Raw genomic sequence first — 19106 nt, forward strand, 5'->3', positions numbered from 1 at the left:
TTACATAACATGTCTTTACTTTCAAATACAAAGCCCGAGCAGATGTATCTACTGATGAAAATATGTATAGACTATGCATAAATGGAATAGATTATATTTTTATTAACTATCTATTTCATCAATAAATTATTTCATCAAATATCTGCATCGGTTTTGGCAAAAGATGTGGCGTACCTAGTATATAATTATTATTCTTGGAGTAAAGATTCATAAATAAATGATATAATAAATAAATGGTTTATAATTGGTTCATCAAATTCAAATAATCAATAATATATAAGGTTGATTTTACATTTGAATGTTTTACTACGTAACGTCTATTAAGTATATATGTCTTCCATGTACCTTTAATACCATATCTACATATTTTGTTAGTTCACTTTTTCCCTTATCAAAGTAACAGCTGTTGATAATATAAACAATCGTCCACTGCGTCTCATGTATATGACTTTTCTGATAAACCAAATGCCTGAATACGAGTAGGTACAATTCATATACTTTGAGCATATACACTTGATCACAAGTCGTTTGTGTATGTGGACAGTTTATAGTTATGTATCAGTTATAGATATTATAATCGGCATATTATATACATCCTTTGACAAATATTGTAATTATAAACAAACGATGTGTGCAAATAGTTACCCGCATAGGGACTATAATTGGGTCATCTAGCAGTTATTGGGAATAAATATATTAGAATTCGCGTAAACAAGCTTTATTTGCTATCAATTTGAAGTGCGTAAACATTTGCTCGTTATTGGTGACAGAAAATTTATTCTGCGCAATAGTTTAGAATAATAATATTTGGAAAAGAGAAAAGCGAAAATTTTGGTAAACAGTGGCGCTTTAATTTAATGTGAAATTAAAAAAAGGTAGGTAACTACGTAATTCCGTTTATAAAATAAGTATTCATAATTTATATTCATGACCATATCGAAATAGTTAAATACAAGTTGTTTTTTATAACATGCATAAGTTCAAAATGAGAAATATGATAATTATTTTTCCATTAAAAGACCTTCCACAATTTCCAGCTTTTCAATATTAATTTATCTACTCGCATATAAGTAAATCATTTTATTTACTTTTGCTTTGTAATAAGTGAAAATTATATTTCAGATAAAATGGAAAAAATAGGCGTTTTACGCAATCGCCACCACTCAGCAAGAGAGCACAATGGAACAGTATCCGAAGGCAGAGTTAAAAAAGAACCAGAATTCATGCACAGGGAATCCATTTTGACGGTTCTTAAAGAACACTCTTTGCATATCCGAGCTATTTACCATATTTTTGTAGCTATTCTAGTTGTACTTCTCTGCGACACAGTTACATACGACCTCGTCGAACGTGGAAAGCAAGTAAAATACTACATTCTCCTAAATATTTTGTTCAATATCTCATTTCACATTTTATCGCCAGTACAAAGCCTACTTTTCTAATTGGATTTGGTATTTAAACCCCGGATTTTCCACATCATTTAAATAACTAGCTCCCGAGTTGATACAATAGAGTCTACATAATACCACCTAAACCTTTTCTATATTAGTATGCAAATAACCCTTAAAAGATCCACAAAGGACTTAAGGAGCTACTATTACAATTCCCAGAATTAACTATTAGATGAACACTCTAACCTTTGGTGTGTACTTAATGCTTAAAGTGGTTGATTTAATATACGTATTCGGATGTTCTATGAATTCAATGAATACGTTTAGAATAATAGGATATGTATAGTTAATTTAACATATATGGCATTTCCTTTTTTAATAGAATTAATATCGGCATTGCAACAGTTGTTCATGGATTTGGAGATATCCGGCGCGCTATTAAGATTTGGTTGTTCGAATTCTCTTTAGCGCTACTATTTTACCCAGGACTAAGGATATACGCTGCTACGAGGAAACTTATTAAAAACAATCCAGGTATTTCTTTCATATTCTATTATTTATCAATTATTATTGGTTTTCTGAATTCTATACGATTCATTGTCGGCATATAAATATCATATAAAAAACAGTACCTAACCGGAACATGCAACGAAATGCATGAAATATGCATGTTTCATAGAGCCCAAAAAATGTGTAGTTAATTTTTTTCTGTTTGAATGTGTGTGTATTACACAAAACCTCTGGACAATTTTAGGCCAAATACTAAAAGTTAAAAGACTTATATATTAGTTTCAACATATATTAAGATCCATTTTATATGAAACAAAAATCTACGATACAAAATTTTGCAATCCACGCGAGCGAAGCCGCAGGCGAAAAGCTAGTCTTATATAAGCATGTTATTTTATGTGCCGCATTTAATGAATATAATATAAGCACTTAATTAAAGGGTTATCATGTATAGACAATAACATTTAACTGTGATAAAATGCGTGCAAACTGATAATTTAAGTACCTACATGTCTAATTTTTCCCAATCGCCAAGAATATTAGTATTAGTGCAAATGAACTTGTCAACTCTATTAAACTCATTTTGCAATGTCAGTATGTTAGGACCACTATTATTATTTTGGCCATAGCTATGATTACATCCAGATAATTTTGCCGTATTGGTCGCACCGTTTTCGAGTTTCACGCTCAACAATAATAAAAATGAATCGCCATCATTTTTATGTACATATGTATAGATAAATGGAAAGATATATATCTATTAAATATTAGAAAAGATAATAGGACTTTCTGTTAATCGATTACACTATTTTCTCAATGTTTAACGTTGGGGCTACAATTATATTTATGTATTTATACAATACTAACACTGATGAAGTGATGAGTAGGTATAAACGTGAGCCATGTCGCTCCGGACAAATTTTCTGCCCCATCGGACTATGAGATTGAAGGAACAGTATGCACCTGTGCTAGCATACTGTATACGTGTGAACATTACACGGAAATCGGAATGATAAATATCATAGATTTAAAAGAGATATTGCCTACGGAATGCTCGCATAGAATAAACGAAAGAAATATAAGAAGACATACTTATAACAAATAAAATTCATTCAGTTTAACATGTTTGAATCTTTGTGACACGTAAAGTATAAGTGTTGGTCATGTTACTAGATTTTTCTGAACACAGAATGAACCAAAAGAAGACTATTGACCAACATAAATTGAGATAAGTTTCATCATATTATGTTGTAAACCGAGTTTGCTGACCTTAAAAAATATTGAATTGATAACCCATAGAGTTGCATACAACAATGTAATATTTCATTATCAAATTAATTTTACCCGTAAATTATTTCGATAATTTTTGTGAACATACCTAAATATAAATTGATAAAAATTCATTACGTTGCGTTGTGGTCACAGATTGGCGCTCATCATACATTAATTACATTCTATATTTTATCCTTAATTAAATTTAGGTATTTCTTAAAATACTCTAAAATAGTAGTAATATTGCACATCAAGTTCATTGTTAAAATAAATAAATAATAATTATCTACTAACACAACGTATAAACGTGATAAAGACAATACACAAGACAGACTTCAAATGGGCAAAATATCTAAGTACTTATACTAATACCTACATATAAAAATGAAAAAAGAAGAAGAATATATCAATATTAAAATCTAGTGTCTGTAATATTAAAATAGTACCTACATAGTAACTCATTATAAAATACCCGCCATTTAATAAATAGTGAGTAGGGTAGTAATAGGGTGAAACGGCTGGACCGATTTTGACGGGACTTTCACTGATAGATAGCTGATGTTACAAGGAGTTAAAGGCTACTTTTTATACTGATATTCACACAGGAATAGTAGGTTTAAAAGGAAAAACTCATTTACACGGATGAAAGCGCGGGACGCAGCTAGTATTAAATGATATATCACACATACCTAAGTTATAAGTTGCTGCACACGAAGTCCAGCCTTATGGTCCAGCAAGCACTTACAAATCTTAAATGAACCGTGATTAATTCGGTTCAACTCATCGGATCTTTTGTCGCAAGCGACTACTGTATTAAATGCAGCATCCGATCGATTGATTGGAAATGACAAAGTATTCCCTTGCAACAAAAAAAATAAAAATATCTACAATTTTCTATTGTACTTAATTCCATAATGTCGTAACATACGGCCCGCCGTTTGATATATAATACATATTTTTAAAAATGTCAGTTATGAATTCTTACATAATTTAGCGGACTGAACCGCCGACCGACGTGGACGTTCCTAGCAATGTTCTCTCATGAGTTTACGTTTATAAATAATAAATCCTTCGTTTCTCAACGACAGCTACAATTCTTTGAAAAGTTCAAAATGTACCTACTTAGCCGCATTGTAAGGTAAAGTTGTTGAATATTTAAATATTAAATGGCAGTCGGAAATTTTTTAAACAATTTTGTAAACAACGGAACCTTTACTTTGCATTCGAATAATGTACATAAAAACAATGCCCTATTACATAACAAAGTATGTAGAAGCTTATGTGATAAAATATCCAATAGCTTCTGCCATATAACACCCTGTCTATACTTATTTAGGTACTTAATAAAATGTCGACGAAGTTTCTTACAGAAAATACAATTTGAGAAAATCTTGACTCCAATAAAGCTACACAAATAGAACAATACGTTGAGAAACAAGGTTAACTAGAAAGGAGTACTTACCTAAAACATTTTCGTAAGCGTAAAAAATGTTATAAATTATTTTATATTCTCGGAGAAGTTTTGGAAATATTAAAATAAGTACGACGATTTTTAAATTTGTTTGGAGCGATTTTTTATTAAATATCAAAGTAATATAAACTATATCTTCCATTAAAGTATATTTTCTATTACAATATCAAAAAATAACGCATCAAAGATCTTTTAAAACTATAGTAAAGTGAATCTTGTAAGAATTTATCTTTTAGTCGCTCGATGGCCCAATTTACCACGTCACAAAGTTTCAGCTCACTTTCCTGCAACCTTTCCACAACAATAATCCTTGTGATCAGCCAAGATTATCAATATCGAAGTTAAGAACATAAGCAAACTCATAATGAAAGATTTTTATATTGTACCCATAAGGTCAAGGGATGTTTTTTAATTCATTAAGTATCCACAATTATTATACATAATATCAACTTACTATGTTTTATCTCTATTGTATAAAATAGTTTATCCGGGATACCAAAATATTTCTTACAAAACTAACCGAGGCTTATCCGACTGACCTTTTTGTTCAGAAACTCGCTTATTCTGTCTCAAACTTAATCACGCTAACAAACTTCTTGGATAAGAAATATAAAAGTGTATTTGGGAAAATTGTCTTGAAATGAATTTTTAAAAACAAGTTCATTTCATCAAAAGATACCTACCTAAAAATCAAATTCCGTAATATTTAACAGTTTGATCCTTTTAACTTAGTATCTATTGTTAATATGATTATAAATTACATAATAATCAAGTATTCGAAAAAATCTCGAAGTATTCTTCTCCAACATTCTAGTTGTAACTAAGGCGATAAAAACTAATGATTGTGATCAGAGAACTTTCTAGGACGTACAAATATTACCTTCGGGTATAGATAGTATCTAATGCCAATCTTTTAATATTTCTACAAAAGAAGACAAATAATTATCTAGTTATAATCCTTCTATACTAATACTCTTTTTGTTTCTTTCAGCGGCATGTCAAATATGGTCCGTATTTGGTTTGGGATGTCTAATCGCTTTGGAGACAACTTTAATTGGCGTGACGTGTTGGGATTTAGGAAGCAAACATCTGGCTGTAGGGTCATCCGTCACAGTTTCTTGCGAGATGGTAACTCATTTGTATCTGTTATGGTATTTCATAGGGATAGAACAATAAATTACGCGCTTAATAACAGGTTTCCGGCTATACGTATATATTAGTTTTCTAAATAAGTTGGGGTGAGCTTTGATGAAAATAACAGATACATTTTTGTTTTTTACATTCACATTACATATATTGTATAATACATTCTTACAGAATAAGAATATCTATAAATATAATACACAATCATTCACCTTTTACATTTTCCTGACCTTTTTAGCGTAAAAAGATTAGGTACTTCAAATGTCATAGATTTTAAAAGCAATATATTTCTGCTATCCCCTATAACTACGTATAAGTCTCTTTAATCCAGTGAACAGTCTTGATAATTGCTTAAAAGATAATAAGTATTATTTTAAAGAAATTATTTAAATGTATGTAGTGACTACTGCAGCAGTCAATTGCCTCTTTATACATAAATATTTTTAATTTACTGTTTTATTTCCATTGCCTTTTCTCTTGTAATAAATTTTAATTATTTATTCTAAGTCTCCAATTCGAATAATAATTATCCGTCCTAACCACAGACATCCTAACCTTCACAGAGTATTACCTATGAGCATTCCTACAAAAACATCACGTGATTAATGGACGTTCCCTTTTCGTAAAGATTTAAACAATTGCCATTTTTATTGGTACCGATGCGATGCAATGTAATAATTAATAGGTTCCCACCTACACTATTCAAATTAAATCTAACTGTAGTACTAGATATATTACCTATCCATAAGATTAGTGCCACGTGTTTTATTTTGTTTTAATAATAAAATACCTAATTTATCTACTACAGATGCACATTACCATTTGCTTTCATAAAATATGCTAGTGGAAAGTAAAATTATTCTTATTAATATGTTTGACATAAACTTAGAACCTACCTAAGAAATAAGTTCTCCCGTCATACAACTTGGTAGGCAAAAGTTTAATAACTAACGTTATACATATTATTTAAATAGCATATACATAGTTTCTTAAGCTTGCATACAAGCTTAAAATAAAATAATGTACACTATAAGAAGTGGGAGTGCAAAAACAGATAGTAGAATTGGAAAAGTACAAAGAAAATAGATTATTTTCATCGAAATAAAAAAATGATAAAAAACGACACTTAGGTAACTTTGAATAATGATGTGGTTACCGGTAAACATATTTCTTATATGTACTACTATTAATAATTATAATATATAGAATTACTGATTGCAAACAAACTGAACAATACACAACAATATATTACATTAACACTAGAGTCTAGACCAACACCAAAGCCTAAGTCGTAAGTACCTAATGGATTCAACAAGAAAATGTTTCGTGTCCAACCTGACCATTACGGTGGGAGGGAAATACGTATGAAGATATAAAGCAGCAAAACAGTGTAGAAAGTGAAATGTAACATAAATCAGCTGAAACCCTCGTCAGCCGGTGGCCGCCGACAGTAAATAACGCCATCCGTGCCGTATGTTGCTGACAAACACCATTATACCTACTGTTGCCATACCGCATAACACCAATTCTATATATTTTAATCATATAACGTCATCCTAATATTGAAAACTAGTCCATATATTTTACCACGTTTTGATTCAACAAGTTTGATAGTGTTCAATTAGTTACTTCAACGTGAAATGCGAATTATTTCACACCCACAGCATATTGTGGTCTGAAAGACGTTAATTATGTAAGCTTTATTGTTCTTGCCAAGTTTCATTAGAGCTTTATCTGCTGTGGAAGCGAGAAATAAAGACAACATATAAGCTTGGCTTACACACAAGAAAACTTAATGTAGTTATGTAACTAAGAATGTTATTGGAAATCAGCGAGTCTATTTTGGTACGCGTTCAAATAAATTAATAAACGTAACTACCTTCTTTTTCCTCAAAGCATTTTATATTTAACCCAATTTAGTTCGACCTTTTTCGTCATCGATTGATTCGTGCAACTGAAAATACATAATGATGTTTTATTTTCCATCTAGAAGCCATATATGAATACCAATGTTATATTCTTTATTCCTTACTTTATTCTATCACATTACTAATATCATATCATTTCTGCTATAAACATTTTCATATACGCTTCTATGTGAACTAAAATGGATATTGAGTAATAAACGCATGTTCATAGTAGTTTTATTCTCGGTTTACTATCAATAATGTAGATACAAAATAAATCTTCATGTAGGTATAACGGGTCTGTACCAATGACTCTATTATACTAGAAGACGTGGCATACGCCAACATCATTGCACTAAAAAACAGGGTAATTAATACATACCTACTTACTAACGCACTATATGGCCCTATACTCCGTCCGATCGCTCCGAGAAAGGGAAACAACATGGATGTCAACATACGCCTTATCTGTTATTAGAAAGAGATGAATATAGAATCTGAGTTAATTAAAAGAACGAAGCCACGACGCTGAATGGTGAAACTAATTTGCCGTTAATTCGAATGAAAACCATCATGGAGACTGCTTACAGAAATAGTTAACAAGATTAATCAACATCTCAATACAATTCATAGATACGCGTTACACGATCAAATACCTACAATAAAATATATATAAAACTTTGTCTTATATACTAGGTACTTACATATTTTCATCATTTCTTACAAAATCTAGGTATTCGGTAGAAATGTCTTACAAAGCAAGAAATATTAAATTGCGTTTCTTTTTCAGTTCAGATTTGTGATGAAGATTTCTTCTATAGCAATTACCTGTATCCCACGTTGCCATGATGATCCAACACCGTTGCCTACATTCAAGCACTATGTATATTATATGTTTGCACCAACACTTCTATACAGAGATTCGTATCCCAGGTAATTACCACATCGACACAATAATTTTTCATGGTTCAACTTTATTACCAGAATATTCCAGCATATTAAGAAGTACTCTTTCCCCATGTTCTCCAGGGTGTCAGTCCACAACTAAGTTAATATGGATTTTGATACTGTTCATTGCTGCGAGATATAATTTGAATTTCGAATATGATGAAGAGTTTCATTTACCCCCTCTAACTTTTTTTTTCCTTATTCACTCACCATGGTGATTTTATAAGATAGATAATATCTACTAATTATTACTACGTGTAGGTCATGTGTAGGTATACTGTAATATTTTACTTATTGTTTCCAAAACATATAGCTATAGACATGGACGTATAAAAAAAGACGGACGCCGTATTACGAACAAACAACGTGAAGCCACCATAGTAAGCTAGCGATCGTGTAAAGACAATAAACACGCACACACTCTCACCATAGTAAGCTAGTCGGCCGCCATTACGTCGTGAACTACCGACTGATTAACTGCGTCACTGTTTCACAAAAAATATTTAAAATGCTGTCTTGCGTGGTTAAATGGTGTCGCACCAGTACAATTTTAAATAACAAAACACGAGGGATTACATTCCACAGGGAAGCAAGTTATTTCTTTTATGTTTTAATGACAAAATTATTACGGCAAATTTTATAGAAAAAAATACAGCCGCCATTGTCAACAGGACAGCTGTTGCCATGGCAACATGGCACACACACATGGATGTTTCGCCGCCATTACTAGGCCTCACTCAATGTTTAGGCGATATACCGTCCGTCTTTTTTTATACGTCCATGGCTATAGATCTTATTTTATATCATGGATTTCCAGAAAACATAATTTGTTTTCTTGCAAATTCTCTCTTAAATATTCTATAGGTTAGTTAAGTAAGTATAAAAAATATTCATCCTTGGAATTATTTCTCAAAATGGACACAAAAATGTTTTAACCTTAAGCCGTATACATTAGGTAAAATTTTTGTCACATTAATAATTTTGTTTATTCCAGGACAAAGCGGATTAGATGGGATGTGGTATTATTTCACTTCGCTGAGGTCGCAGCCATAATATTTTACAACAGCTTTCTATGGGAGCGTTTTATTTTGCCTTACTGGTCTGATTATGGTAAATCCCCAAAAGTAAGTTATATTATATAAAACTTTCATTGCGGCATTTTTTAACTAAATTGTTCCTAGATTTAAATTTTTTGTAGGTAAGTATGTAGGTATATAAGTAATTTGTTACTAATTGATTGTTTTAAATATTTTAGGTTGAAGCTGGAACTGTTGTCCGTGGAATGTTCGCTTGTGTTCTCCCTGGATTAATATCGTTCCTCTGTGGTTTTTATTGCCTTTTACACGCTTGGCTCAATGCTTTCGCCGAGATGCTGACGTTTGGAGACCGTCTCTTTTATGAGGTACCCTAATTGTATTAAAGTAACACTTGCTTATAAAAGGTACGAGTACAGTCGTAAAAAAGTTCAGCCTTAAAAGTAAAATGATATGTATATAGTTAATATACGTAAGCAGCTTTCAACGGATATAAACATATTAAATAATAAATAATAAATAATAAATAAATATTATAGGACATTATTACACAAATCGACCTAGTCCCACAGTAAGCTCAATTAAGGCTTGTGTTGTGGGTACTAGGCGACGATAAATATAATATTTAATAAATACATATATATAGATAATAACACCCAGACCCAAGAACAAATAATTGAGTTCATCACACAAATATTTGCCCTGACCGGGGATCGAACCCGGGACCGTCGGCTCAGTAGGCAATTACTTTACCACTGCGCCAACCGCGTCGTCATATTATAAAATAATATATTAATCAGTTCAATAAAGAAACGAATCTTCAATGGCGGCCAAAGCTGACTTTGACAGATGGTAGGATCATCAAAAAAGAAAATAAAAATAACGTAAATTGATAATTATTTTATTAATTATTTCAAATTGTTTGTTGACAAACTTTTTTGTTATTGTATTTGTGTATTTATATGAATTATCATATTTACGTATACAGAATGTAATAAAATCCCCATTATACTTGTAATAAGCCCATAAAACTGAACAACTTTTCCCAAAGAACATATTTTGTCAAATTCCAATAAAACATTATTTACTTTCGCAAATGCATAATTGTCATTGTAAATTTATGATAAAAACTATTATAGGGAAAATCAAATACATTTTAGTGATTTTATTTTTCCATTTTTTTTTTGCATACCGTACGGCCGTGTGTGAGCGAGAGGGAATGATAAGCGCCGCCATTGAAGATTCGTTTCTTTAAAGAACTAACTAATACTAAAGGTAACAGGGTATAAATATACCTGTTTCACTCGAAGCTTCAATATATTAAATAAGTGTGTGAGGCAGGAATTAATATAACTAACTCTAAATTTCAGGATTGGTGGACACAATCAAGATTTTCCAATTATTATCGCGCCTGGAACCGTGTAGTGCACTGCTGGCTTCGTGATTATATTTACTTCCCTTTGGCTCCGCGTGCTGGACGAATCTTTGCATATTTTGCCGTGTTTTTCGTAAGTAGAATAATTAATATACATATGTATTTGAATTTAACTGAATTACGGGAGAACAAGATTACCTACATGAAGTTCCGCTCTTATGACGTTATAAAATTTAATTTAAAAGATCTGTTAGTCCGTATAAGCATCCTTTTCCTATCTTTACTAAATTTAAGTATTTAAATTCCTACACAAAGACCTAGGTATAAAATATAACAAAGCATACTATATGTATGATACTTAGCTTAGTTAGATAATATTATTAAAAACACTCTGCTATTTCGTTAACGTTTATGACATTATTGTAAGTAGGTAAGTACCAAAAGTATTTAATAGACTTGGACTTATCAAAGGCTTGTATTTTCCATTTTACAACAAGTGACTCAGCTATCCTATTTGAATACCAACGAAATCTATACTAATATTATAAAGCTGAAGAGTTTGTTTGTTTGAACGCGTTAATCTCAGGAACTACTGGTCTGATTTGAAAAATTGGTTCGGTGCTAGATAGTCCATTCATCGAGGAAGGATATAGGCTATATATTATCATCACGCTAGGACCAACAGGAGCGGAACCACGCAGCTAGTGTTAGAATAACTAAATTAATTTCTCGATAAATTTTTGCTCCCATAATTTTTTTTTACCTGGATACATAAATCATTGTTTTTGTCTTTTTTATGACGATACAATATCACACTTAAAAGTTCAAAGACTTCATTTATTGTAGACTTCATTGCATGCATTGCATTGCGTTACTTATTCAATATAAATTACCATTTAAGTAACTACCAGCCACCCACGTAGTTTTAGTGGATGATATCATAATAATTATGTATAGGTACCTTGCACAAAACGGAACTTCTAATTGGACTGAGAGTTTAGGAGGTCAATGAATCATTTCCAGTACCTTTTTAAGTTTTTAACTATACGATCTTTACACCTACAAGTTACAACGTAGGTAACTATTAAAATAAATAAAGTATACATATATTTATAGGTATGTAGGTTGTACGTACCTACTTGATAGTACCTATATATTTCTTTATACAGGTATCTTCCGTGGCGCATGAAATCGTACTGGCACTGTCATTCGGTTTCTTTTATCCTGTTCTTTTTATACAATTTGGTGTGATGGGGCTATTATTACTACCGCTGACCTCATCAGCCGGTCGGCGCTTCCCTAACATGTTCAATTTCCTAATGTGGTTGTCATTTTTAATAGGAACAGGTGAGTAAAATTTTGTTAAGGTATATAAGTTCCTAAATTTAGATGATATTTTTTCTTGGCCCAAGTTTTTTTTTCTTCTCTACTATTTATTCTCTACCTTCCCTCTTTCGAATATTGCTTTTTAAAGCAGCTTAAGTTGCAAGGGTCAGTTAGTTATTTTAAAATCAATGTTAAAGAGACTAGTATAGGAGTCAGTTGTTAAAAAAAGCAAAAATATTATTATATTATAATATAACTCTGCAATATAATTAAATGGTATTTATTTCAGGGATACTCTGGAGCCTCTACGTAATGGAATACTTTGCCAGAAAGAATTGTCCTGTTACAGAAAACGACAGCTTCTTTATTCCCAAGTCTTGGTCATGCCCCGAAATTGTGCTCAAACCGAATTGGACCTTTGAAAATCCATTTGAAATCAACTATTAATTCAGTTAATGTCTAGAACATGTAGGTACTAATAAAATAGCTAGATTGAATTTATTAGCTAAAATTAAATTTTTTGTAAGTATGACAATAACAATTCAACTGTAATTTTCATAAAATTTATTCATAAAAATTACATATAGAAAAGATGATACTAAACTAAATAAATTCTAAACATAGGTACAAAACAATTTTGGATACATGTTACATTTAACTTATAACTAAGATAATATTTGGCCTTAACAGTACGTTTTTTTCTGTGCTATAAATAGTGTATACAGACACTACAAGCTAAAGAAATCTGTAGAAATCTCAAATATTATTCAACATTTAATAAAAACAATATGTATACAGTTATATTTTAGGAATGCATGTCACTATTTCAATATAAATCATTTCAATTAAATTTAATTATTTTTTCTATGCTGTAAATGCAAATAATTGTCAACTTAAAATTTATCTACTAATTTTATTTATTATTTATGAAACACATTTAGATAATATGTACATATATGAAATATTGTATGTATTAATTAATATTGTTTGTCTACAATTCTACAAAATTAAATCATTGCAGTGATGTTATCATTACAATAATATTATAATATGACAGTAAATCAGTCACAATATGACGTGTTAATGTTAAATAATAAAATCTCATGAATAATCAAACATTTTCACTTGCAATAATGTAACTCACAGCCCTTACTGACTAATTAAATCCTAAAGAAATATAATCTATAACTTATTGTATGGACGAAAATTCAATAAAGAATAAAAATGTATGTTAATATAAAAAGAGTACAAAAAGTGCAACTACAACGAATTCGTGACATTCAAAATTCAATATAAATGGGGGTCAAAATCGGAAATACTCTTTAAACGGCGGGTGTACGGTCCAATTCCTTGAAGAGAGAACTTGACATCCTGAAAAGAAAGAAATTTTATTAAAACTATTTTATTATTTTAAATTATTTTAAGACAAAACAAAGAATCTCAATTGATTTGAGCTCAAGCACTGGAACAAGGCGTGACTAAAGGAGGAAGCAAGGAGACATATTAAATTTCTTTTTTTTTATAATAAAATAGTAAAGTAACCCAAATTTTAAATTTTATTTGATTTCCCTTCGAACCATCTAGGCCATTCATTTTTCTATTATAAAGTATAAAAATAAAATCAATATTGACAGTTTTATTTGATTGCACAACATTTATTCAAATTGCAATTATCAACATATTAAGTCAAAAGTTTGTCATCAAGGAAAATGAAATGAAATTTTATTTATTCTATTACAATATGCTATGACTCATAACATAACAGGATACTTACTTGCTTATCATGTGTTTGTAGATGTACTGGGGAATTACAGTTACATTCACAACAGAAGGGCTGTTTTCAATAACCTTTGATATCTCTTTGTCTTTCATGCCTACTACATTGATAGTATTTATTTCAAGTATTTGGTGGTCAGTGAGGAGACCATTGCGAGCGGCTGATGAATCCTTTACAAGCCCAACAATATTGCCATCTTTAAATTGGAAGCCAACATGACCAAGTGAATCTTTATGGAGAGTTATTGTCCTCTCAAAAGGTCTGAAAAACAAAGGAATTATATTTATTAACTTATTTACAACATTCAATTTATAGCTAAGATAATAACATACTATACGCAATAGATCATATTTACTTGACCTTTTTACATAGCATTAAATTATGATAATTGGAAAACAATTTGAATTGCAACTTGATGAAACTTAATACAATAATAAGACATACCTATCACGCACTGCCATAGTGATTCCATTGGGGCCAGATTTCTTCAAAATTGCATGGCATTGTTCCATTGTCATACCAGCAAGGGACACATTGTTAATTTCAAGAATCTGGTCACCAAATCTTAAGCCAGCCAATGCAGCTGGGCTCCCAGCAGCAACATAGCAAACAAATACTCCATTATTAACAGAGTGAAGTCGCAATCCACATTTCCCATCCCTATCTTTGCATAGTATCACCTGACGAATAGCTCCAGACACAACAGCTTTCGAAAGACTTGGTGATTGGTACGACAATGGCGCAACAATATTGCTAGCTCCAGTACCAGGCTGCGCCTACAATTACAACAATTATTTTTGTAAAATGTGTATACAATACAAATTAAGAGGATATTACCTACTATTCTAAACTTATATAAAAAGACTTACGACTTGTATTTGGTACTCTGGCATGTTCAAAGCAATTACATCTTGGGATAATTCCAGCCCCATATAAACACCGAGAGCCGGATAAACTTGTCGGGGTGCACTTGGAGCAGCGACGTTCGGTTGTTGGTGAGATACAGGCTGAAAGGGTGGAGCCGTTTGTTGCTGAGCCATTTGAGCTCGTATCATATTGTCCACCTTCATATCCTCAAGTGACGGATAGAGAGACATGGTTTTAAAATATAGCCCAACAAAAATCTATATAGAACACAAGTACTTATCACAAAATATGTCTTCACAAAATATATATGTATAAATACAATGTAAGGAAAACTTAAGAAACGAGAAACCTCTGAGCGAGAAACACTTTGACAAATACGGTTTAAGCACTAAAAAGGAAAACTCATTAAAGAAATTTAATTACTAATTAGAAAACAGAAAATCCAGTTGGTTTTGGCAAAATAGATTTTAATTTTCATTGACAATTAGCAAACAATGTGGACTGTGGTCAAAACAATTAATGTCAAGACTCAAGACCAAAGCTCAAGACTCAAGTACGATTTTACGGATCTACGTTACGGATTTTACACGAACAAAAAATGAATCATAACAAAAACCACAGAAAATAAATCAGCCGACAGACATTTAAAGAGAGAGGAAAAGATAATAAATAATCTATAGCTATCTATGGATAATAATAAGTACCTGTGATAAGTACGGTCCGTAGACAGTTTCTCTGTCTACGGTACGGTCTATGTGGTCTAGATCATGCCTAGTGATCAAGAAGCTTTTAACTAATACACTGGAGATTTCAGTATGAACATCAACCTGTAACAAGAAAATATGACCCTGAATGACGCCCGTATGTTTTTTCATCCCTTTCACACCTAACTAACTACCTAGGTGTGAAAGGGATAAAAAACATACAGGCGCCATTCAACGTCACACTTTCTTGTTTCAAGTCAATGTTCATACTGAAATCTCCAGTGTATAAGATATAAGCTTCTTGCTAGTGATAAATAAAAATGAAAGAAGATTAAGTCTAACTCACAGGTCTAGCTAGATTATTATAAAGATTATAATATTTAAAAATTATGTCGTCCACAAGATGGTTGCAAGATTGTTTTTAATTTATTAACTTACCGCTTTTTTCCGATGGTAAAATTCTTAGTAAAATTGCATGATCTTCGTTTTGAGATAAATAATAGCTGTTTCTTTTTAAATATAACTTCTTGGTTCCAAGCTCAGAGTATTTAAGTATATAGGTAAACCAGAATCTGATGGCAATTAGGGAAATCAAAATTTTGAGTGTGCAACCCTAGGGAAAATGAACTGAACGATTTTGATACTGCGTAGGTACTTTTTATTTTGTCCTCAATATCATTAGTCACACAAGTGGATAATACTGTATTTAATAATGAGATATCCACGTAATATTTTGTAGGTACTTATTACATGTATAATATACATATTACTTTTCTAAAGGTAATACATAATAATATTATGTATTTACACATACCTATATATTTTGAATATATGTATATCATTATGGCATGTGAAAATATGGATGTAATGATAATGCAGATCAAAACTTATTTACTATATTAATTAACGATTGTTTATAATTTTTTATAAATAAAACAATAATAAAATAAAATCATGTTTATTTTCGTAAGTATTAACACATTATAAAATTGACTTGTACACCTTGGACTTGACAAATAGCCAAGAATGGAAACTCCTGTAATAAGTTTTCATAAAATTATATTTTAATCAACAAACAAAAGTTACCTATAACATTTTTAATTTAAAGTATCAAAACAGGTAAGTCCAACTTAGCAATAAAATCTTTCACGCGCTTTAAAATTGAAAATTGTGATGTGATTGACCCTTCTTCATCGAATGTTTTTCTATACACATTGTAAACAACACCTCTTGCTTGTGGTCGCAGCGGTTTTATCGACATTTCGAAGATTTTGAAGACAAAATCCTAAAAATTAATCATCAATACAATAATTTGACAACCAATTTGATAGTTGTCAAATAAAGTTGCCACATGAAAATCTTTTATTTTTAAAATATAAATATGCCATCAGATTCTGGTAGACCTATAGTATCTATCTACTGTAATATATTATGTACTCGGTTCCAAGCAAGGTTCCAAGCCTTCTTCTTCTTCTTTTTCGTAAGTGGCAACTCCCAATCCCATAAACTTCATGGTTTTGACTCCGAGGCTCTCCGATTTTTTGACCGTTTTGACACTGATGTGTTTTGTCAAATTTCAAAAGTCAATCTATATATTTTTACATCGTAGAGTGAGAATGAACCATAGAGGAGGCACTAAAATGACAAGTAATGCGTGAGAGAAATACACTTATGACTATAAAGCTAAGAGCAAGCGAGACAGAAACATTGTTTTTTGTTTCTCTCATGTTATGCGATTTCTTTTGTTGGGGACAAAGGCAGTTTGTCCCAAACAAGCGGCTACAGTCCATTGTTTTGCTAGTTTTCTGTTTTTTCTCGCTGTTAAGTGACTTCAAAGTTTAATAAACGTTGACAGTGATCTGTTTTAATCCGACTTTAAGTGAAAATATGGTGCGTTGTAGTGTGATTGGTTGTAAAAATCGGCCGGAACGAAGATTACCAAATATTACCTTTCACACGTAAGTAAACTTATTTGAAGTATATTGTTTTATAGAACTGGATATAGTTGATACATTTTCATTAACTCTAATGTGAAATTATCTACAAATATATAATATTTTCATCGAAATAGACGTAAACATTTTTTTGTGTTATCCGACTAAATTACGAAGTGTTCTTGTTGTTCAGGACGCCATTTGTTTTTACGTAGTTTCAAATTTATGGTATAATCATGTGATTAACATTAGGGATACCAGTACAGGGTAAAATTTTCCCCAAAATCGTGAAATGTTTTTTTAATATTAAATATGTTTTTTAGGTTTCCAAAAGAAACAAGTACATTAAACAGATGGATTCGAGCTACCGGAAGGAAGAACTGGTTACCAGGAAAAAGTCACAGAATATGTTCTATACATTTTGAGTCGCGTTATTTTCGAAAAACGAAAAAAAAAACCTATTTGATGCCCAATGCAATTCCAACACTTTTTACAACAGTGAGTAATTTTTGTGATGCATTTAGTTTGGATTTAAATGTTGTAGTTTAAATATTCATAGACCGATTTTGTTGCTACGTCTACATAATAAACAAAACAAGTTATTAATTTATTTTTATAGGGGTATATTTTCTATTTATACTAAATCAAATTTTATTTTTTTAGGATATTATTGTTGAGCGACTGAGTACTGCCCAACAATCAAAAGTCCATGGACCAGGTCTTAAGGTAAATTAATAATTCCATTGCACTTTCCCACGAGCAACAACACTGCACTATTTTAGAACTGCACGACATACCGTGGAGAGGAAGTTTATGAGGTGTTGTTGTGTATGTACACGGCTCATATGAATGTGTGAAGCCTGGATTAGTCACCGGTTTTTTTACACCTTTTATTTTGTACATGGATGTTCTTAGTATTATCTGATTCAACTAACTTAATCTTTTCAGGATGTTGTTGAGCTACCTAATACAAGAGAACAGGCGAAAACCCCTGAACCAAGTCTTGAGGTAAATTGATTATATTATAAAATTATGGTGAAATATATATCTATACTACGGATTTTGATGCGGTTTTTTTTAATAGATAGAGTAATTCAAGAGGAAGGTTTATATGTATAATAACACCCATTAAATAGTGGAGAAGTACTGTTATTTTTGAGGTTTCTAATGTGATGTCGTAAAAATTTACATTTTTTCCGCTTACATTGCAAACGCTGGCTGAACCCTACGAGTTTTATCAAAATAATGTACTAAGTATTATACACATTGAAAAGGTCTACAGAAAAGTCCGCGATGGTATATGTCTATCTCTTATGGACAATAACTTTTTTTGTCATTTACTTTTTACGACAAATAATGGCTAATTTTCGAAGCGATTTTAACCAATACAGCATTAATACTTAACCAATTAAATACCTTGAATACATTGTTCATTTGATATAGATAT

At 31.2% G+C, this 19106-nt stretch overlaps 3 protein-coding genes across 3 annotated transcripts; 2 read left to right on the plus strand and 1 right to left on the minus strand.

The window, feature by feature from the left end:
- The first annotated feature begins 514 nt into the window (after positions 1-514).
- LOC149905797 (sterol O-acyltransferase 2) lies at positions 515-13609 on the plus strand. Its single transcript, XM_090105324.1, has 10 exons — positions 515-875; positions 1123-1357; positions 1774-1925; positions 5636-5772; positions 8485-8627; positions 9637-9766; positions 9898-10044; positions 11047-11184; positions 12221-12398; positions 12667-13609. The coding sequence occupies exons 2-10, from the start codon at positions 1128-1130 to the stop codon at positions 12822-12824; spliced, it is 1413 nt and encodes a 470-aa protein (XP_089961450.1). The 5' UTR covers positions 515-875; positions 1123-1127; the 3' UTR covers positions 12825-13609.
- Positions 12904-15584, minus strand: LOC149905798 (syntenin-1-like). Its single transcript, XM_090105326.1, has 4 exons — positions 15024-15584; positions 14599-14930; positions 14152-14415; positions 12904-13748 (listed from the first exon to the last, which is right to left on the minus strand). Exons 1-4 carry the CDS (start codon positions 15249-15251, stop codon positions 13700-13702), a joined length of 873 nt encoding a protein of 290 aa, XP_089961452.1. The 5' UTR covers positions 15252-15584; the 3' UTR covers positions 12904-13699.
- A 1931-nt stretch (positions 15585-17515) lies between these two features.
- LOC149905799 (THAP domain-containing protein 1-like) lies at positions 17516-18695 on the plus strand. The gene is made up of 4 exons (XM_090105761.1): positions 17516-17683; positions 17983-18157; positions 18323-18385; positions 18608-18695. The coding sequence occupies exons 1-4, from the start codon at positions 17613-17615 to the stop codon at positions 18674-18676; spliced, it is 378 nt and encodes a 125-aa protein (XP_089961887.1). The 5' UTR covers positions 17516-17612; the 3' UTR covers positions 18677-18695.
- The last annotated feature ends 411 nt before the right edge of the window (positions 18696-19106 follow it).

Source organism: Colias eurytheme, chromosome 9, assembly GCF_061535395.1.
Source record: "Colias eurytheme isolate Ceu_HAF_F1 chromosome 9, ilColEury1 Martin Lab GWU primary, whole genome shotgun sequence".
Taxonomy (NCBI): domain Eukaryota; kingdom Metazoa; phylum Arthropoda; class Insecta; order Lepidoptera; family Pieridae; genus Colias; species Colias eurytheme.